This window comes from Mus caroli, unplaced genomic scaffold (assembly GCF_978045245.1).
Source record: "Mus caroli unplaced genomic scaffold, Mus_caroli_1 scaffold_2, whole genome shotgun sequence".
Lineage (NCBI taxonomy): Eukaryota > Metazoa > Chordata > Mammalia > Rodentia > Muridae > Mus > Mus caroli.
Window position 1 is genome coordinate 26,137,966 of NW_028227257.1, and position 22,297 is coordinate 26,160,262.

General features: G+C 53.3%; 1 protein-coding gene across 2 annotated transcripts in view; it reads left to right on the top strand.

Annotated features, from left to right (window-relative positions):
* The first annotated feature begins 21,353 nt into the window (after nt 1–21,353).
* Nol4l (nucleolar protein 4 like) overlaps nt 21,354–22,297 on the top strand; it is a 121,082-nt gene continuing 120,138 nt past the window's right edge. For both annotated transcript variants that reach the window (XM_029474306.2, XM_029474307.2), the window contains exon 1: nt 21,354–22,202. In XM_029474306.2, the coding sequence (XP_029330166.1) occupies nt 21,882–22,202 (321 nt within the window). In that variant the 5' untranslated portion in view covers nt 21,354–21,881. The remainder of the gene's footprint in view (nt 22,203–22,297) is intronic.

The following is a 22,297-nucleotide window of genomic DNA, read 5'->3' on the forward strand; positions in this document are numbered from 1 at the left end:
GCTGTCTCCAAGAAGACTTCCGGAGCCTAGTGTACACAGGCCAGGGACACTACTCTGTCCTCCATTGTGTAGTTGACCTATTCAACAGGGATTCATTTGACCAAGGGCTCTTGGTGCTGAGGAGAGATGGTGTTGATGGGTGGGATTCTGCTATGAGGGCTCTGAGGCCTCTTGAAGCCACAGGAAGGTTCTAGGTAGAGGAGGATATGAACAACTTCTAGGCATTTCCATGGCTGAGAGGGAACTGGCTGATCAGGTACAGAGTCATTGGTAGCCCAGTGTGTCCAGGACACTGGGATCCAAAACATCCAGGGTCCCACAAAGCTTGGAGTATTCTAGAAGAAACCAGTTTGAGGCACTGCTCGGCCCAGAGCTCTCTAGGAACAAGCTCCAAGAGCCACAGGCTGAGGCAGACTACATTACCTCCCCAGCCTCTGGCTCCAGGTTCCTTCCTATATCCTTGGATATAGCAGGTGTGTGCCAGCCCAGGTAGGCCACTGCCAAAGTCCTCTGTCTGGACACCCAACAGTTCCTCCTCTCTGCCTTCTGATTCCTCCTAGATTCTACCTTCACTGGATCAAGTGACCCAGGGATGACACATTTCACCTCAGCCTCCACCTTCTGGTTCCTGATTCTGTTTCAATCTACCCATCTACTCATTTGTTCATTCAGTCAACACTCACTGTGCCCGACTGTAAGTCTACCTGTGTGCTGGTTTTCAGGGATCTAATGAGAAATGAGACAGACAGGGTCTGGGCTTGTACAGGTCCACACAGCAAGGGACAGATGGTGGCTGCCACCTACAAATACCTGTGGCAATACTGGAGAGGTGTGGGTGGTGTAAAGGCGCGCATAGTGGGGCCTGGTCCAGGCAAGGGTCCCGAAGGCCTCCTTGAGGATTTGGATGCTGAAGTGCTGAAGTTGGAATGGATATCTCAGGAAGCCTGGTTACAGGGCTTGGATAGTGGGCCAAGTCTCCATGGTGGGCGTGTAGCATGGGCTGGTTGAACAGTGGCAGGGTTGGAAGAGATGGGGATGTTGGGAGATAAGGTTCATGATCTTTATTTTGAGAGGCTGTGGTTGAAAGGAAGATGTTCCAGGGGAAACTGAGGGGGTGGGAATAGGGGGTATTTTAAAAATATCTATCAATACATCCGTCTGTCCATCCATCCATCCATCCATCCATCCATCCATCCATCCATCTATGTATCTATGCATCTATGTATCTAACTATCTATGTATTATTGGGTGATATGCCTAGATGTATGTCTGTGTACCAAATGTGTAGAGTGCCCATGGGGACCAGAAGAAGGCATTGGGTCCTCTGGAACTAGAGTTACAGGCAGTTAAAAGCTGTTGTGTGGGTGCTGAGAACTGAACCTGTGTCCTCTGCAAAAGCAGCATGTGGTCTTAACAGCTGAACCATCTCTCCAGCCCCATAATGTATATCCCAAGTCTTTACCCTGCCCTCAGAGATTGACTCAAAGTGGGCGACTGTCAGGGGCATAAGGAGCACATTAGGGTTGGCATTCACACTTCACTGAGGTTGGACCGTCACCCCAAGTGACCCAAATCGGCTTAAGGCTCAATAGAAGAATCATGTCTGGCATAAAAGAGCCTAGAATCTTCTACTGCAGGCCTTTTGGCAAGTATCAGAAAGCTACTCCTGATTCCTGCAGATCTCCAAGGAGGTCCTGCTGGGCGTCAGTCCTTCCTTGCAGATAATTCTGTCTGGTCCCTACCCACCCATCCCCATGGCTACAAAAAGGACGGCCTGGAGACATGCATCTGTAATGGTCTAAGGGCCCTGGGATGCTGATTCATGCCCACAGCACCTCCTTCAGTGTGTGGAGTTGGGCTGTGGCTGAAGCCTGTCCCTTTAAAGAGGACTTGGGCCTTCCTGTCCAGCCCACAGTCCCTGAGGAATAGGGACTGGGTAGGCCTGGTGTCTCCCCTAGCTTAGACAGAACGGTTCCAACCTACCAAGACAGCCTGGGAGCCACACCACGCTGAGAGCTTGCCTGGAGCCCACACGGAGCGGTATGACCCAATTGTGCAGCCCCTGAGCTGGGGTGACCAGTATTCAGTTTGCCAGGCCCTGAGGAGTGCAGACTGTGACCATCTATCAAGGCCAAAGCTATCCCACGCCGGGCAGGCAGCCTTCTGTGTGAGGTACGGCAGTTCCAGGCACCAGGGCCTGCCCCTCATGGGACATAGCTGTGTGTCCTTGAACGTCCCCTAATCTTGGAGTGCTCTCATTTCCTCAACTGTGCCTCGAGGGTGTGGCCCCTGCCCTGTCTATCTCAGGCCTCTGGGAAGTGCTGGCAGCTAGAAGGGGCTTGAATCTATAGTGTCGGATTCAGGATTGTGTGCACTGGTGGTAGCAGGTGTCCCTGGGTCCCTGGATGGGCAGATTCAGGACCGAGCTTTACTGAATCAGACACAGGGCCTGGCCGAGCATGCGGAATAGATTCGGCTGTGAGTGTGTGTGAGTTAACATGTATGTGTGCAGATCCAAGGAGTCGGGATTTCTCTTGGCTTTCAGAGGTCACCTTTAAGGGAAGCAGGGTAGGGAGTCCAAGAAGGAGTTCAGGGAGTCCCAGAGTGGCCCCACTTGACACCACCAGGCTGGACTTCTTGCCAGCAGAGAAAGATAGGAAGATCACTCCTTGCTCTGGATCTCTAGAATCTCTCTGCCAAAGTGGTGAGAAAGACTGAAGGCAGCCGGTCCTGTAGGCCCCTCCTTGCAGTTACACAGAGAGGATGCACAAAAGATTGCTTGGCTTGTGCCTGGCTCTGTGGTGACTGATCGGTTGGTTGGTGAGGGAGGCAGGTGGGAGGAGAAGAGAGAAATCACCAGGAGGAGGGGGCAGTGTCATGGAGAAGAGCCAGGAAGTTTAGGGGTGACCTTGGGGACTGGACAGGGTTTTTTTGTCTCACATCTGGAGGTGCTGACCTGGGACACAACAGAAGCTCAGTCCCTGTCTCAGAGTCATCTGTGGGTGTGAACCTCAGGCTAACAAGCCTCTCTGCCTGTTCCCAGATCTTATCATGAGATACAGACCAATGTCCAGCAGCTTGGGATGCACACAAGCCATCCAAGGAGCCAGACTGGAGCCACACATCCTGTCCCACACAGACCCGGGTCCTCTATGCATAGAGCCCGAGGGTCTGGCATGTCACCCAGTAAGCAAGCAGATCAAACCAGGATGGAGGCGGTCCGCATTTGCTATCCCTGGGCTCCAAGGAACTTGCGGGACCAGGAACAGAATGCAGGATTTCTCCCCAGGGGGAGGACACACAGAAACACAAGGGAATTATCAGAGCTCTCCTCCCCCATGCCAGCAGGCTGGCTGCCCACACTCTGGTGCCCAAGGCCACCAGCGTCTATCCAGCTCACGGTTTCCCCAGGGCCCTTGTAGCCAGGCCTGCTCATTGTGCAAAGGCCACGAGGTTCTCTCCTCCATGACCCGGAGTATCTACCCAAGGCTGCTGCTGCACCGTGTGGGCAAGGGTCCGAGCCAATTCCGGGCATCAGCTCCCTCACTCGGCGGCACTGCCATAATTATCCAGCCATCCCCTTCAAGTGTACGGCAACCATAGCAACAGACAGATGTTCTGTCCCAGCCACGGTCCACAGCAAGGCAGGAGCCAAGCACAAAACTTAACCCCTTCTAGCTCAGACAAGCAAAGATAAGACAGAATGGGGGCTTGGGGGTTCTGGAGGCCCAGAGACCCTGGACTAGGTGTCCAACTTTACTGGTCTGTCAGACAGGAACAGGGGAGTTCCAAAGAGCCATGCATTTCTCACACTTCCTCTGCACGGTTTATCCCCCTCCATCTTCCTCCCTACTTCTTCTTCTGCTCTAAACTTGGGCTTGGAGGTAGAGGTGATACTGAGTGTGGGTCTGGCTGAGCCCCGAGAATGAAATAGTTAGAGAGCACTGGACACAGTCAGGTGAGCTGAGCTGGGCCTTGGCTGACATTCTTATTTGCTGTGTGACCTTAAGCAGGTGGCTTATCCTCTCTGAACTTTCAACTGCTGCCTCTATATACAGAGGAGTAGGCTCTCAGATCCCACAACGTTCACTGCTTATCTGTATGTGAGGCCCTAGGGAGACTCCAGGGAACAAGATTTTGGGGGCACTTACACCCCAAAGAGTTCAGGGCACTTAAAGCATGGGCTAGCAGCCATCAAGTGGTTAAAGGGACCTGTAATGAAGAGCAAGCTTGGGGCAGGCCTGTGGGACAGGTGACTAGGGAAGGCCTTTGAGGAGGTGACCTTTGAATTGCTGCCCAAAGCTGAGGATAATGGACAGGGTCTTTGGCAGAAGGACTGGCTGGGGTAAAGGCTCCATAGAGGGAATGGGGTAACTGGCTATCAAGGGGTGTTGAGGGGCTGCAGGGATGCTGGGGAGGGCAGGGCTCTGGGGTTCTAGTTGTGACCTAATCCTGGAAAGGTTCTAAGTGGTGTAACTGGCCAACAACTACCGTTAGTCTTTGTCTCCTTGACTGGTGATGTCCTGGCAGTCTGTATGACTATAAAATCGAACTTCATCTGACAGCAATGGCCCTGCTTGAGGGGACAAGATGGTATCTTGCAAGAGGAGGAGGTCATCTCCTCACTTGTTATTGGGCTTTGCCCCAAAAGTTCAGGGCTCAGCCCCTTCTTAGCTCAGCAGGGCCCCGCCCTGGTTAGCTATTAATGAGCAGAGTCATGGGGCCCCCTGCAGAGAGAAGCCTTACATCTGACACTTCCTTGTTTTTCGGGTACTTAGAGCTCTGTTAGCCTCAGTTTACTCTGGCGGGGGTGGGGGGAGGCTCTGTCTTCCTTCCACATTGATTCTGCTCACCTGCTCACTCTGTCCTCCTTGGAGTGGCTCGCTTCCCACCACTCTCCCTGCTTTCTGCTTCATCCAGGATGGGCCAGGCGGCAGGGTCTTTGCACCCATTTATTGCCTGTTGTACTAGAATGTTCCTCTCTGGAACAAGTCGCTGGGCCTCTGCCATGCCACTTCCTTGGGGAGAGTCTGTGGTCACTCTGCTTTTTTAACACTCAAGTATCTGCTGTTGTGTCTTCTCTCCTGGGCGGGTGAGGACTCCACTCCTCGCTTTAACCAGGGTTTCCTCTGCCTAGCACTGTCCTCGGTGCTGGGGACTGAACAGGACAGAACAAACAGCCCTTGCCTGCCCTTCCTGGAGGGCAAGTGCTTGTGGAGGGGACAGACAAGACAGAGAGGGGTGGGGCTGGTAGCCAGGGGCAGTGAGGCAGAACTGTAGCAGAGCAGAAACCTGGGAGGAATTCCCTCCCTCCTTCCAGTGTGCCTGGGAAGGTCACAGGTTTCTTCCTTTGCTCCACTCTTGGCACCCTGCACCTAGAGAGTCCAAGATGGTTTTTGCTGTGAATTAGGGCCATTACAGGATCTCATGCTGACCCAGGAGCTCTTGGGCTGGACCCCTACACACCACGGTGATGGCAGGCTGAGGCTGAGTCTAGGCAAGTAGCACCTGTTAGAGAGACGGCTCCTCCTCATGGGGGTACAGAAACAGCCAGAAGGAGGGGGTTCCGTGCTACTCTGACTGGGAACATCGTCCTGAAGACACCAGCGCCATAGAGTACAGAGGGCAAGGCCAAGTGGAAGGGGGGAGACCGCGAGAAGCTTCAGGGAACCAGAGCTGGCCCGTGGGTGATGTGAGGGATGGTGCTGACACTACTCTGAGGGACAAACCAGCACTTGACAAATGGCCTTGGCCCTAGGCACTTGCTAGCAGGCCACAGGTTTCATAATGGGCCAAACACAGGGCAGAAGGCACTGTGCTCTCAGAAAGGACTAGCCACCAACATTGTGCCTAAAGTGGAGTGATCAATCTGATGTCTGAGGGGGTCCTGCAAGTGCCCAGGGGAGACTTGGCAGGTGCAGAAGGGAGCATGGCAAAGTTGAAGAGGCACCGAGCAGCTTGAAGAAATAGGCTTTGGGTTCAAGGGAGCTCAGGGCATCAGTATCAACACAAGAAACTCAGGCTGCCAGGAGGATGGTGGACAGAAAGGGAAAAGAAGAACATTATGAACTCAAGGCCCGGGTAGTTAGCCACACTCCTTACTTCATAGACCAAACCCCGCAGCCCAGAGATGTCAATTCTTTTGCCCAGGGTCACACAGCCAAGTAGTGGGGGTGAGTGCCCTGAGGTCTCCTCCATCTGCTTGTCAGGGGGGGTCAGATTAGTGCACAGAGCAGGCTAGTGCCAATCTGGAGGCTGGTGTGACAAGTTGTCAGGGATGTGGCAGTGGGAGGGGATGAGTGGCCTCAGGCCTCTTATTCCCTCCTGGGGCTGGGAGCCTATGGAATTGCTGCTTTCACATGTTGCGTCCTGTCTGTCAGGTGTAAGAGTCTGTCCATCTGTGAGAAGAGACTGACCAAAGCTAACATCCAAGTGAGGGTATGACAACCCCTCCCACCCCTGTGAGTGCACAGGGCACTTGAGCCTACAAGAGGGCACACATAAGGTAGGCAGGAAGGGAGGCCTGGGGCTCTCAGAGTTGGTTCCCTGCTTTGAAGTCTCTTAGGGACATTGGGAGCCCTTGAGAGCCAGTAAGGGTGAGGACTCAGAGAGGGAGGGGTGTCCCGAGAGACCCTTTTGTTCTCATCCCTGTCAGAAGTTGTCCTGCTTGTTGCTGCGGGAGGATTCTAGGTGCCAGGCATGCTCTGCCGCCCTCCCCCAACTCTCTCCCACCCCCCACCCCCACCCTCCGAGCTACCAGCAGCTCTGAGCAGATGGCATGTTTTCCACCCTGACATGGGAAGTCAAGAAGGCTGGGTACCCTCCCTTCTTGGACTTAATTTGTTGTAGGCAAATGGCCTAACCTTCCTAGTATCCTTCTGGAAGCCTGGATGGTATCGGGACCCCTGCAGACAGTTGGCATCGACCTTCCCCAGAGCTCTCTGAGTTCAGCAGTGGAGGAGTCTGCACCTACACTGGGGGAACGTTCTGTGTCTAGAGTTAGTTCCCACCAGGGCAGGGGCTGGGGAAAACAGGGCGGCCCTGCTGAGGCACACTCTGGCCAGTCGAGGGTAGTGCTCTGTGATACACGTCTCACTGACCTGGGACAGATGCTGTGAGTCTCCTTTCCAAGTGCTTCTTCCATTTTGAAAAGAAATAAACTTCACCCAGGCAAACATGAATCCTACCCCTTGGTAACCTCCTCTTACTACAATCCAAGCTGACCTCTAAGGACAGGGGCTGGCCGCTTCGAGGGCATCTGTCAGTGTCTGCCCTCACATCCCCTATTGGACCCCAGCGTGGGACACTTCCTGTATGTCAGGTCCCTAAACTGTGCCTTAAGGACCCCATGAAGACCCAGAAGCTATCTCAGCTCTTCTTGAGGAAGACACATGCAGAGAAAGCAAGAGGCAATTTGAGGAGTTGGTGATCCTGGTTGGGGGAGTCTTTTTCTGAGACGAGACAGGGGGGGGGGGTGCTCCTTGGAGAAGGAAGTGCAGAGGCAGCTCTGGAAGCCTTGCCTTCAGGGTCTGGTCTTCTACTTCTCCGGGTCCCAGTGAGGCAGGAGCTTCAGTAGGCTCTGCACAGAAAAGGAAACCAAGGCTCAGCAAGCTGAATCGATATGGCCAGGACAGAGCCTAGCCCTAGCCCACAGTCCCCAGGCTCAGGAGGCAAGGCTGCCCACATCCCCTGGCCTCTCTAGGAGGCCCAAGGTTTCCTCTGAGTGAACCTCACTCAGCACCCACTTTCACTTCCCAAAATGCAGACTTATTTTCAATCCTGCTGACTTCCTTTGTCACCGAGGACTGGGCAGCAGCCTAATGGAGCCAGCCCTTCCCAATGCCTTCTTACGCCACACTGCCTCCTTCAAGTTGCTGTTGGTTCCTGCTGCCAGCCTTCTCTTGGCCATGACCATATAGGCTGCTCAGAATTGCTCCCAGCCCATGCTGAGGCATGGTGGGGAGGCTGGGCCTGGGGTCTAGGGCCTGCCTTACTGTAACTTGGCCTTGTGATGTCACACAAATGCCCCTGAACCTCCAGTTTCTTGTGTCTCAGTGGTAGTCCTCCTTTAGCTGCTAGGAGAAGTCCTCAGGGGTTCAGAGGAGCTGAGCAACATGGAGTTCCTTCCCAAAGGTACCCACCGTGGACAACGCTAATCAGAGCCTGAGTGATTCAAAGACTCTTATTCTCAAGAAGCTAACATTCTTTGGAGTGTGTGAGTTAAGAAAATCAGAATGAATATGACAATGAAACAGGATTTCTGAAAGCAATGTGGAATTTTCCAGAAAGATCTGTATGATGTACAGGAGATGGAACCCGTAGCCTAGTGCGTTCTAGGCAGCCACTTTACTGTTGAGCCACACCCCCTACCCCAGGTTTATCATCTTAAATGGAGAGAGAGGTCAGGCAGGCCTCCTGAGAAGGAGACAGTGGCTGACTGACATGCAGGTATGACAGAGCACTGGCCTTGGGAAGACCATGCCAAACAGAGGATGCCACGTGCAGATAGATGCCTAGGTCCAGGAGAGCTATGGAGCTGTGCTGCAATGCGGGCCACAAGGGTGAGAGGCTAGGGCACAAAGGCCATGCAGGACAGGAGGCCAGAGCATGAGAGCCCCGGGGACTGAGGCAGATGACTTTATTCTGAGAGAGGTAGGAAGTCACACAGGGGATTTTGGAGCAGAGAGCTGGTGGTATGATTCATTTTAGTGGTCTCCTTCTGGTGAGTCACCGTGGGGCCAGCTGTGGGTCAGAAGAGACAAGGGAGGCAGAAGCTACTGCCTGTGGCTTCAACTGGAGGTAGCACTGGAGTGGGGAGACAGAGTCAGAAGTGTCTGTGGCTAGATCTGCTGTTAAGGCAGGGTCAAGCGCGGTAGGCTTCAGCCAAGAGACAGGCAGTGGTCACTGGCATGGGATGGTCTGGGCCAAGCAGGTTCTAGGTGGGACTAGGGGTTCAGGTGTAAATGCATCTTACGAAGATGCCCAGCAGCCTCTGAGTCAACAGTAGGCAAGTGAGTCTGAAGGAGAGAAGAGAGGGCCATGGCTCTGCCAGGGCTCTGGGCATCCATCTCACCCTCCTGCAGGCCAGGCAGTACCAGCAGTGCCCCATATACCATATATGACATATGCATATATGTCATATGCATTCTACTATGTAGTCCTGACTGCCTCAAACTTTCAGACTGTCCCTGTCTCCTGGGATAGGACTGCAGGAACACATATCAGTCCTGCGTTAGCCAGACGGTGTCCAGACCTTTCCAAACCAATCATTTCAAATGATTCTGGCCCAGAGTCCAGACCACTTACTTAGCCTGGTATCAGCCTCCTTCTCCCCCACCCACACCCTGCCTCTCTCAGCCTCTGGCTCTTTGTGCCGACCATGGACCCTTTTCACTTAGCAGGCAGGCCTCTGTTCTGTGTCTTCCTGATTTTGTAGTCCCAGATGTAGCTAACCCATCCTTTCACTTGTCTGTTTCTCTATCTGTAAGAAAGAGAGACCGAGTCCCTTTGATTCCAAAAGAGGGTCTGTAAGTTTCTAAGCTTCAGCCAGGGATTCCTGGCTCCCTGGCCTCCACTGCTTCTTTCTTATCTGGTGAGATCTGGGGTAAAGTGCCTGATATGCCCTCCCTGTAGCCCTACCTGCCTTCAGAGGTCTCCCACAGGCACGTCCTACTGGTGTTGTGGAATGTAGGTACGTACCTGTACTGGCACCTGGAGAGTAAAACTTCCAAAAGATCTGGGTGAAGCCCCTAGGGTAGGCCCCTCCCCTACTCTGATTTTGTTTCCATACTTCATGTTTGTTGAGTGCTCTGGGCCCCCCAAGAACCTGGCAAGCACACGGTGTGACTGACAAGCAGCACTGGCTGATGTCCAGTCAGGAAGAGGAGCTCTGCCTGCGCTTCTCAGGTCCTGAGCCTCACTGGTCACACTGGCTGGTGGCATCTACTCTCTGGGCCAACACCTCTGTGCACCTTAGTCCCCCTGGGCCATTTAGAGCCAGGAGACCACAGGAGCCACTCTGGATGCTACCTCTGCTTTTGACAATCACAGCAGGTGGGCCACAGGCTTCCACACAGGTGATCTGGCTTAAGCAAAGGGCCTGGTTCATAGAACAGCAGGGGTGGTACAGAGAACTCAAGGAAACACACTGAAGTCCAGGATGGCCTTGAACTTGGGCTCCTCCTTCTTTACCCTCTGGAGTGCTGGGACTCTGGGTAGGTGCCCCTTCATCCAAGGAACACTGGATTCTTTGAAGTGCCTGTCATACTCCAGTCTAGTGGGCCCAGGGGCATGAGGTCAAGAGTTGTCAGCCCAGAGCCTTGGTTCAGGATGAGGTGCCCACGGCTCCTGTTTCTGGCTTGGTGGTCAGGATGGTGCTTGAGTGTGGATGTCTCTGGCTACTCCCTGCTCTAAGTCCTGAGTCCTGATGTCTTGCTGGCCCAGATTTCTTCTATCTTTCAGGTGAGGTAAGAGGCCAAGAGTGAAAGAGAGCAAGCAGGTCATACATCTCGTGAGTGGCATGGCTGGGGCTCAAACTCCGCAGCCTGTCTCCATCTGCTAAACAGACCTTTAGGGCACTTCCTGTGAGTCCTTCTGTGGGATGTAATCTGAAGCCAGGAGCCCTTGGGTCAAAGGCAGGGATCTTTCCCCTTAGCCCTCAGAAGTCAAGAACTACACCTAGCCGGGCGTGGTGGCGCATGCCTTTAATCCCAGTCCTTGGGAGGCAGAGGCAGGCAAGGTTCCACAAAGTGAGTTCCAGGACAGCCAGAGCTATACAGAGAAACCCTGTCTCAGAAAAAACAAAAAAACTACACCTGGCTGCCAGTGTTCATCCATCCCTGCTCTGGCTTCATCTTCCACCTTTGTAAACTGGTCTTCCCACCCTGAGGGGTTGTTTTTACACCCTCCCTTGTTGTGTGGTTTTCTTCCCACCAATACACCCCCAAACAGAGTTGATGTGTGTGTCTCGCACAGTTCTAGGACTCGGTCAAGCCTCCCGAGACAAGGCAGGAAGCTCTGAGAGAGCAGAGAGGTGGGTGCGTTCACCGTAAACAGCCTTCCCGTCATGGCTCTACCTTCTGAAGGAGCCTGTCCCGCTTTGCTCCCTGAAGTATGGGGACACGGTAGGTTTTTAGCAGCCTCAACTCTGCCCCAAGGCTAGATCCCCTCTGCCCTCTGCAGAGGTACCTAGTGAGCAGAGTTGACCCAGCCCTGCCTCCAAAGGTCAGGAGGTCATCCATCCATTGGCTCACCAGCTGCTTGCTGGTCGTCTGCCCAGGGCTGGCGCTGGGGATGGGGCTGGGATCAGGCAGAGCCAGTCCCTGCTCTCAGAATTCATAGCGAAGGATCATCAACCCAGAATTCATGTGGCTGTGACAGCATGAAGTCTGGGCTATACAGGTGGGGCCTGCCCCGTGGGAGTCTGGGAGCTCTAGCATGAGGGGAGGGCATGCCAAAGACCCTAAGGTAGGAGGAAGCTGAAGAACCCCAGCAAACAGACAGGGTCTCAGCAGACCCGAAGCCTTCAGGAAACGCAGAGGAGAGCAGATTAAAGGGGTTCCAGACCGAGAGAGAGGGGTCGGGGCACCCTTCTAAGTGACTCATGGCACAGATAGAAAAACAGAGACTCTATTGGGTTAAGAACCTGGCCAGGTTGACAATAAATCAGGAGGCCCAGGATTAACTCCAAAGCTTCTTGGCTGCCCTGGTCTTTCAGCCTCACGAGTGGCCCAAGAAGAGGGAGAGTAGCCATTGGCAGAGCCAGGGTCCTGGGCGAACACTTTATTGATGGGTCCCTGGGCCCAAGACCAAGGCAAGGCCTGTCCCTAGGAATCTGCTCTACACAGAGAGCAAAAGGAACCCAGAGAGGTTATTTGATCCAGCTGCAGTCTCCAGCCTCACCCTGCTGTCTCATCCCAAGCCTCTGTGGCAAGTAGAAATAGTCCCCATCGGTGGACGTACAGACAAAGGCAAAAATGTAGTCACAGCCTCTGATTCCCACTTTCAGGCTCTTAATGTCACACACTATCCGGGTTGTAGCCGTCTGGCAAGGTTAAGTGGTACTTCCTGACGTCCAAGTGAAACCTACCTAGCTGCTGAGCCTCCATCTTCCTTGCTGGGGATGTGGGAAATCACTGTGATGCACTTCATGGTGTCTGACTCTCCATCTGAAGTGAGCTGTGAGGTAGGAGGCTCAGAGACCCCTCCCAACCCAAGACTGGGGTGGGGGTGAAGGGTGAAGGCAGCAGACCGTTGTTTGTCAGTGGGAAGCCTCTAGAAAGAGCTCTCTAGGGACAATGTCCTTCTGGACAGCCCAAGGACAAACACTTCCTGGGGCCCAGAGACAGCAAGCTCCAGCGGAGAGAGAGCCCAGGGCCTCAGCTCTCCTGTGGTCTCCTCTCTATTCTGTGCTCTACCCTACAAAACCGAGCTCAGAGAGGTGGAATGATATGCAGGAAGAGACCACTCAGCTAAACAACAGAGTGAGCCTTTTCAATCAGGCTGGAGGGAGAGGCCGCCGACTGCCTCGGGGCTGCACAGACTCAGGAAGAAAACCCATCTAAATCAGATTTTTTTTTCTTTTTCTTTTTTTTCTTTCTTTTTTTTTTTTTTAAATCACACTAGGGCCGGAATTCAAGGCCTTGCTACATCTGAAATCCTGGGCCTAGCACTGGCAGCTTTGTCTCTAGGGACCATGACTCTCCTGGGGGACCAGGAACCTGTATGCTTAGTATTGCCCGAGAAGGCCAAGATCACAGTGAGCCTGGCATAATTTGTTGAGGGCCTACTGTGTGTCTCAGAGCTACCAGGCACAGGAAACAGTTTTCTCTCTACAGTAACCCCTAGGGTCTCTTTTCTCAAATACACCCCCTGTTGTACTCCATGACACTGGGGCAAAGTCACTGAGACCAGACTTTTCAGGTGGCAAGAAACCCAGCCCCAAGAGGTGGAAGGATATAAAAAGGGCTTCGGTCGTGGCTTTTAAATCTAAGGCTCCGTTGTTCAATCAGACTTCAAGCGTCTAGGAGGACCTCTGGTCATGCTCAGGTCTGCCTTGCGGGGATGATGGGGAAGGAAACATTTCTCACAGGACATGGGATGCAGTGCAGGATGGGGATGGGGGGGTGGTGAGTGACACAGTTACCATGCACAAGAGCTGCTGCCCTGTGGTTGGAAGACAGCCCTTGCCCAGCCCACCTTGTAGCTCTGAGGTCAAGGCACAACTGAAATGGATTCCTCAAGGAACTGGATCTGAAAGCAAGGCTAGCCAGAGTCACCAAACCTGGGGAAATGGTGTGAGTCCTGTGTCGAGGAAACTCTGGAGAATATGGAGATGGCCTGATCAGAACAAGTCCAGAATGCCCACAGGGTAAGGAGACTGGATGGATGTTAAGCTGGAGATAGACACTGGACCACATCGAAAGCCACATGCCAATAGCCCGACTGGCTGTCCCTTTTGAGTCTCCCAGGCTGGGGAAAGAATGGTTCTTTGCTCAGCCATCAACCATGACTTCCCATAGCCCAGTGCTTCTCAACCTCAAAGACCCTTTTGGGGGTTGAACAACCCTTTTACAGGGGTCACATATCAGATATCCTGCATATCAGATATTTACATTAGGATTCATAACAGTAACAGAATTACAGTTGTGAGGTAGCAACAAAACAATTTTATGGTTGGGAGTCACCACGACATGAAGAACTGTATTAAAGTGTCACAGCATTAGGACGGTTGAGAACCATTGTCATAGCCCATTCAGGGGCCATGCTCCCCTACCCCACTTGGGCATGGCCCCCTCCCAAGTTATAACCCACCCGTTCCCTGTCAGAAACATATGACCCCCTCCTCCTTCCACTCAACCCCGCAAGGGACTGGGAGGCCATCAGTGGGACGAGGCTTCTTTACTTTGAGCACAGACTCTCCTCTCCTCCTCATTCCTTCCCTCCCCTTCTGTTCCCCCTTCTCTCCCTCCCCTGCCCTTTCCTTTTCCTCCCTCTCTTTCACTCCTTTCTGGGACACAGTCTCTTTCTGAAGCCCATGCTGGCCTTGAACTTGCTCCGTAGTCCAGGCTGGCTTCAAACTCATGGCGCTCCTCCTGAGAACCAGGATCACAGGCATGCCAGCAGCAGGCCGGCATGGAGGTCTTTCCTTGGAGCCATTTGTCTCACATACCCCTCAGCTAGCCACACCACATAAGCTTGGGGCTTGGAGCCAGGCAGATCTGGGTTTGAATTCTCCTGCAGCCTACTTGGCTGTGTGATGCTCCTTCCAGAAGTCGGTCTTCAAGCCGGGCATGGTGGCGCACGCCTTTAATCTCAGCACTCGGGAGGCAGAGGCAGGCGGATTTCCGAGTTCGAGGCCAGCCTGGTCTACAAAGTGAGTTCCAGGACAGCCAGGGCTCCACAGAGAAACCCTGTCTCGAAAAACCAGAAGTCGGTCTTCCCAGGATGGCACTTTCTGACCTATGAATAAACAGAGCTGCATACAACACAAAAATGCTCCCAGCAGTCCTCAGCATCTGTTCGATTACAGCCATTCTACCCAGTGTGACTCAGGCAACTCAGGGACCCATCTCCCCAGTGCCTGGCACACAGTGGGGAGTGTGGAGGGGTCCTCGCTAGGCAGTTTTTTAGTGCCAATCAGACCCATGTTCCCCACCTCAGGCCTTCAGGGATGAGGCAGAGGGAGTCCTAGGGCACTACCCCATTCTGTGAAACTGACCTGGCATGCCACTGGGTGCTGGAGTCCAGCATCAATAAATTACCGGTGAGTTCAGGTGACGGGACAGATCCAGTGTCAGCTTCCTTTGTGTCCCATAGGAAACCTCCAGGCCCCTTTTCTTAGCCTCCCCTCACCCATTGAGGGCTCCATCTGTCACCTTGATGGCACACCCATCTGTCCCATGTTGGGATGGCATCTCACAAAGCTTCTGCCAAGCAGGCACTTGGCTCCATTCTACAGATGAGGAAACTGAGGCTGCATGAAGGGGAAATGACTTGCTGGCCTTGCTTCTCCATTGCATCAGAAGTCTCCATTACAAGGCTGACTGTGCGCACACATTTCAGGTTTCCTCACTGGCTCATTCACTTGGGAGCTTGAGATAGAGTGTGTAGCTCAGGCTGGACTCAAACTCATGATCGGCCTACTTGGGTCTCCCAAGTGCTGGGATTACAGGTGTGAGCCTCTCTATTGGCTGGCTTCCTTCGTCTCTTCACTGTCATAAACATTGTACATACCACAGTGGACAGGACAGAGTCCTTGCTCTTTGGAACACATATCCTGGTGGGTGGGACAGCCCAAGTCACCCATGAGGTGTCACAGTGGAGGGAGATGCTGAGTCTGGAAAGACAGACCAAGCAGGCAGGGGATGGAGTGCCCAAGGGACTTTTCAACAGGGCAGAGGGCACTCCTCCAGGGAAGTGATATTTGAATGAAACCCCTAATAAGTTACTTTCCATATCTCCTTCAGTTTTTTGTTTTGTTTTGTTTTTTTGGTTTTTCGAGACAGGGTTTCTCTGTATAGCCCTGGCTGTCCTGGAACTCACTTTGTAGACCAGGCTGGCCTTGAACTCAGAAATCTGCCTGCCTCTGCCTCCCAAGTGCTGGGATTAAAGGCGTGCAACACCACTGCCCGGCCTCCTTCAGTTTTAACTTCTAAAAAGGTGGCTGTTGAATTCAAGAGCCTGGGAAAGTGGGCAGAGCTTGTCCCACTTGACTGTGTACCCATAGAGCCCAGGTCACCGAAGAAGCAGAGACCTAATCTCTCTTCTATTCTTTGCCATGAAGACTTCCGTCTACTGAAGGCCCTTGAGTTTAAAATCTCAGTCTGGGCATGTAGCTTAGTAAACAGAGAATTCCTATGCCACACACACCTATACTCCTAGCACTTGAAAATGGAGTCAGAAAGAAGTTCAAGGTCATACTCAGATACATAGTATGAGGCCAGTTAGAGACACTTGAGACTTTATGTCAAAAAAAAAAAAAAAAAAAAAAAAAGCCAGCTTAGTGCCACAGAGGCTGAGCAGTGTCCGGCTCACTGACTACTGATTTCCCACACTGAATAGCTGTCTGACATAGAAGATACTGGAGCAAATGTCCAAATGAATGGTTGGTGGACATAATAATAGCCGGAGCTAGCACTGAGCAATTGCTCATTTGCACACAGCCCTGAGAGGGGGAGGGGGCTATCATCAGTATCCCCATTTTACCAGCCTTTAAAACTGAACCTACAGATAAGGGACTTATGTCACCAAGAGCAAGGTTAGGAGAACGATAAATGTGGATGGTGTGACAAGACCAGTATGGTGGTAAGTACTGTAGATTTCAGTCTGACATTTCCTTTTTGAGAACCCATTCATTCATTCATTCATTCATTCATTCGTTCAAGAACCAGTTCATTCATTTACACATGCATGTGTGCATGCAATAATTATTTATTAAGTCACAAACTTTACCCTGGGTACTAGAAAGTAGAGGATGTTGCAATTGTGGGTTCAAGCCAAGACTGGGGAAAGTCCAGTGGTCCATCAGTGACCAGAAGAAGTCCTTGAGTCAACTGAGGGACGAGAAGGCTTTTCTGGATGAGGTGAGCCTGTAGTAAGCCAGGTGGCTAGACAGACTGGCAGGGAGATATCAAGGTGGATGTGTTTTCTAAGAGTGGTGTCAGGCCGGGCTCTAGCTACTTCCAGCTCTCAGGGGAGTGGGCCTCTGTCAGGGCCTGAATCTCTTGGCTCAGACCCCAAGCCAGGAACTTCCCAGAACAGCCTTATAGGCCTTGTGGCCATTGTGTGTTTATATTCTCACTGTCCTGAACATAGGACAGCTCAATGACAGGCAGGTAATCAAAGAAAGACAAAGCCAGCTGCTCTGTCCACCAGCTTCCTACCTTTTCTGGGATTCAGCTGATCTGTCTACTGAGCTGAGTGACCTCACCCATTGCTAGCCCAACTGGAAGGGGTTATAGGCCTAGGGTTTGGACATCTGGTCCAAGAATTAAAACAAACAACCTCCCTCACTAAAACAAAACAAAACAAAACAGAAAAACAAGCAAACAAAAAACCCCAGATAGGGGCTGAAGAGATGGCTCAGAGGTTAAGAGCATTTGCTGCTCTTGTAGAGAATGTGGGTTCTGTTCCCAGCACACACGTGGAGGCTTACACCTTTCTGCAACTCCAGTTCCAGGGGATCTAGTACCCTCTTCTGGCCTCTTGTAGGCACTACATGGAACTGGTATACATACATACATGTAGGCAAACCTCTCATACTCATAAAATAAAATAAATGCACCTTAACAAAAAAACAAACAGGGCATTTCACTAGTCTTTGGCTAATGGGCAACTTCCTTTGTCCCCTTGACAGGGGTCTGGAAGGAGAGGAAGAGAGGAGCAGTTGTGGGGAGATGCCCTGACCCAGCATCCTCTGGGGGCAGGATGCTGTTGACAGGAACAGGCCAGAGTTCCAGAGATCTGTTTCCACAGTACCGGGGATGAGTGTGGGGTTAGAAGACCATCCTCACCCCCAAGATTCAGCTCTCTTCAGTCTCTTTCCAGCACTTCTTGAGACAAGAGGCTATATATGCCTGATATTGGGAAGCAATGAGGAGAAGCCCAGGCTTCAGATCTCATAGCTTTGAAGCTCCCCTCTTCCCCTCACTCCCTCCATACCTAGTCTCTAACTAGCTCCTATGCATCTAGGATACAATCCAGAGTCTCCCCCTGGACATTGAGACTCCTGCAGTCTTCTGGGCATAGGAACACATACCTTTAATCCCAGCACTCAGGAGGCAGAGGTAGAGGCAGAGGTGGGTGGATCTCTGGGAGTTCAAGACTAGCCTGGTCTATATAGCAAGTTCCAGGCCAGCCACGGACTTCTAAGACTGTCTCAGAAAACAAAAGACAAAATTTCTGATTTCCAACCCTTCTCTGCTCACCAATTCTGCTTTCTAGAAGATATTTTTCTTTCTTTTTTTTTTAATCTTTTTTTTTTAGATTTATTTATTTATTACATGTAAGTACACTGTAGCTGTCTTCAGACACTCCAGAAGACAGAGTCAGATCTCATTACGGATGGTTGTGAACCACCATATGGTTTCTGGGATTTGAACTCCGGACCTTCGGAAGAGCAGTCGGGTGCTCTTACCCACTGAGCCATCTCACCAGCCTCTAGAAGATATTTTTCTTACAAAGATCTTTAGGAAAATGTTTTGGGTTTTAATAGTTTGTTTGTTTGTCTGTTTGTTTGTTTGTTTGTTTGTTTAAGACAAAACTATTCTGGAACTCTCTAGAATTTTTGTTTTATTATTATTATTGGTTTTTCGAGACAGGGTTTCTCTGTGTAGCCTTGGCTGTCCTGGAACTCACTCTGTAGACCAGGCTGGTCTCAAACTCCGAAATCCGCCTGCCTCTGCCTCCCGAGTGCTGGGATTAAAGACGAGTGCCACCACACCCGGCTTTGTTTGTTTGTTTTGCTTTGTTTTTTAAAGACAAGATCTCTCTACATAGCTCTGACTGTCCTGGCTCTCTTGGAGAACAGGTTGGCGTCAAACTCACAGAGTTTGTCCATCTGTCTCTGCCTCCCAAGTGCTGGGATGAAAGGTATGTGCTACTATGTCTGGTTTAAAATTTTTTTAAATTACATTTATCTATCTATTTCAGGGAGGGCAGTGGGACATGCCATGTGGAGGTCAGAGGGCAGCTTGCGGGAATTGGTTCTGTCTAGTATGTGGGTCCTGAGGCTTGAACTCAGGTCATCAGCGGCAAGCACCTTCACCAGCTGGCTGAGCCATCTTCCTGGCCCCACCTCACAGGAGGGCTTTTGTCTCTGCTGTTCCCTCTGCCTGGAAGGCTATTTGCCTGGATCTTAGCATGACTGGCTCCAGGGCACCTGCCATTGAAGGCACCTCTCCAAGCCTACCTCCTCAGAGGGGCCTGCCTAGCCCCTAAGAATAGCAGCCACTTCCTGCATTATTTACTCCATAGTACTCCATAGTATGCTGTTTCCACCATGGCCCCTTTCCCGCAATTTCAATGACTGACAGCTGGTTTGCTTGAAAGCCATTCGCCCCACCCACTGAGGAGTTTCAGGAGAGTGGGGCTGTGAGAATCCCACAACCATGTTTCTACCAATGTTTGCCGAATGAATGAAACACCAAAAAAAGTATCAGTAAATGTCATTTCCCACCCTTAATACTTTGTGGCTCCCCATGAAGAAGAGGACCCTCATTGAGTACCTTATACGGCAGATATCCTTACATCTAGTATCTTTAGTATTTCTATCCATGACATATTGCTTAACCCACAGCTGATAAAGTTGGGGCCACCCAGCAAAAATGGAAGCTGTGGGGTGGAGCCTAGGATCATTGAGTATGCTACTTCAAATCCCAACTGGATTCGATTCCAAGTCTGTCTGACGTCTGCACAAAGCTCACCAGACATACTAGACCTCAGTCCAAGACTAACAAGTAGATATTTGGGACCTGGAAAGCAGGCAAAGACCTAGACTGGTGGAGAGATGGTCTGGCTTAGTGGTTATTTGGTGGACTGAGACAATGTCCCCGCCACCCCCTTATTCAATGATCAGGAGCACTGGCAGGCAGAACACTTTGGCTCTTAGCGGGGGTGAAGGGTGGGGGGGTTGGGGGTAGGGAGTGGGGGTTAGGGGTGGGGTGGGGGTGGGGAGCCAGCTGGAGGGATGGATGTCTGTACACTTGAAAAGTCATGTAGAAGCCCCTAGACTCCAGGACTGGTCATCTTTTGCTAGAACTTTCCCTTCTCTGATCCCCAGTGGAACCCAACCTGTCTTGAAGCTTACTATGTATGCTATGGAGACTGGCCTTGAACTCAATCTTTCTGCCTCTTTTATTCCCACACCCAGCTCCCAGTGGCCACCTCTTTAAAGTGGGTATAGCAGCAGGGATCCAAAAAGAGATCTTGGGAAGATGAGGAGGAAAAGTGAGTGTGGAGTTGTTGGCGTATATAAAGTAACATGGAAATGTAAATTATCTAAAAATAATCTATGTGACATACAGAGAGGTTGGAACTTGGAAGACCCCTTAGGTTTTTCCCAGCATTTATTGGCACCTACTGTGTGCCAGATGCTGTACCAGGGCCGGGAAATTCAGGGATGAGTCAGATATGGGCCCTGAGCATCTGGAGACTCTGGCTGGAGGGGTGTGGGGAGCGAGCTGTAGCTCCCACCTGAGAGGGGAGGCCTGTGTGTGAAATGGTAGCGGGTGTCAGGCAGAACTGAGCCGAAACTCACACCCCATCTCCCTCTTTCTCATGACCTTGAGTAGATCAGACCACCTCTCGAATCCCGAGGCCCCCTTCTCTAAGATGGGGATGGCTTCACAGCTGCCAGGTCCTGGCACACAATTGTCTTAATGACTCGGGTATGGGCACCTTGGAGTTCTTAGGCAGAAAATGATCCTGTTCTGGGACTCAACTCTTGAGTGATAATGTGTCTGTAAGAGTGGCCTGGTGGCATGGGGGTGGCCGCCAGGGGACAGCAGAAAGGATAATGCAGTAATTTCTTATGCCCTGATAAGAAAGGAAGGCAGAAATCTTCGAGGATTGACTCGAACCTTTATTTATGCTTATAATTCATAGGGGAGGAGGAAGTTCTACGCTGGCCAGATCTGCTCAGGTGGGAGGGGGCGTGAGGTCACTAAGTTTATTCTCTAAGGGATTCTAGGCCAAGGTGCACCCGGGAAGGTCAGGCTTCTCAGAATGGGTTTGTGGGTGTGTTCAAGGTCTTCAGAGGCTCAGTGAGGTTGGCACCAGGAAGGCCACCGGACAAGGTGACTTCTATAGGGCCTGGGGCTACCCACCCCCCACCTACACTAAGGCAAGGCCGGCCAATCTTGGGGGAATTCAGATGAGGTGGAAGGAGAGAAAGTTTGGGGGTCCAAAGGGTGGTGGCTTGGGGTCCCCCCCCCCCGGGGGAACATTCCTATTCTGGCACCCATACTGACACCAGAGAGGTCAGGCCAATTGCAGGAGGGAGGAGAGGAGCCTGTCCCACACCGCCAGGGTTGGGCTACCTCGGCTAAGACGACCCAATCGGGGAGGCTGGGGACGCCAGTGTCTGGGCTATGGTCTGTGCCCTACTGCCTGCGGGACAGTCAGCCCGTCCCGACAGAGTGCGGCCTTCCAGGCTGTGGGCCGGACCAGCCGGATGGAACGCGATCCCTAGCTGGGTACCGCGCGCCTGCCGCTGCTGCCCTCCCGGCCGCTGCGGGTGCAGCAGCCCCCGCGCCCCCAGGGGCCGGGCCGGGCGGGGCTGGGCGCGCGGGCGCGGGAGGGAGGGGGGCGGGCGGCGGCGCAGCCTGCGCCGCTCTAACAGGTGGGATCCCGCGGCGTGGTGGAGGCGGGCGCGGGAGGAGGAGGAGGAGGAAGAGCAGCAGCAGCGGGAGCCCCAGCCGGAGCCAGAGCAGGAGCAGGATGAGCCGCGCAAGCTGACAGCCACCGCTGCCGCCCGCGCCCAGGCTCGGTCTCGCTCCCCGCGCCCGGGGCCGCTCCCCGCCTCCCGCCTCCCCTGGCCGCCCGCGGGGCGGCCCGCCCCCTCTGCACCTCCGGGCCCGGAGCTGCCTCCATCGCTCCTGCATCCCGGCCGGGGGGAGGAGGAGGCGGAGCAGGAGGCGAGTCGGAGCCGCCGCCGCCAACGCCGCCGCCGCCGCCGCCGCCGCCCGAGCAGGACAGAGCGCGCCGCAGCCCCGCGCGTCCGGCCGCCGCCCGCGCCCATCCAGCAGCCGCGCCAGAGCCACACCGCGGGACAGCCCGGGCCGCGGCGCGCCCCTGCCCAGCCCGGCCCAGCCCAGCCCAGTTCCAGCACCGGGCGGCCCAGTGGCCGGCCCGCCCCCGAGGGCGCCGGGCGCGGCGGGAGGATGCCGAAGCCGACGCTGCTGCTGCGCGGGGGCTGGGAGCGCGAGCGCAGCCCCGGGGACTCGGAGCTGGGCCGCCAGTTCCGGGACTGGTGCCTGCGCACCTACGGCGACTCGGCCAAAACCAAGACAGTGACACGCAGCAAATACCAGCGGATCGCCGAGGTCCTGCAGGGTGGCGGCGGGACCGGCGCGGGCAGCGGCCCGGCGGCGGGCGAGAAAGGCAAGTTCCAGTTCTGGGTGCGCTCCAAGGGCTTCCGCCTGGGCAGCGGCCGGGAACCCAAGATGGGCCAAGTGGTGTATGTGCCGGTCAAGACGGGCTCGGTGAGTGCGCGCGCGGCGGCCGCGGGCTAGTCCCGTGGCCGGGATTGGGGAGGGCGGGGGCGGGGTGGGGGTGTGGATGTGTGTCCGAATGGTGT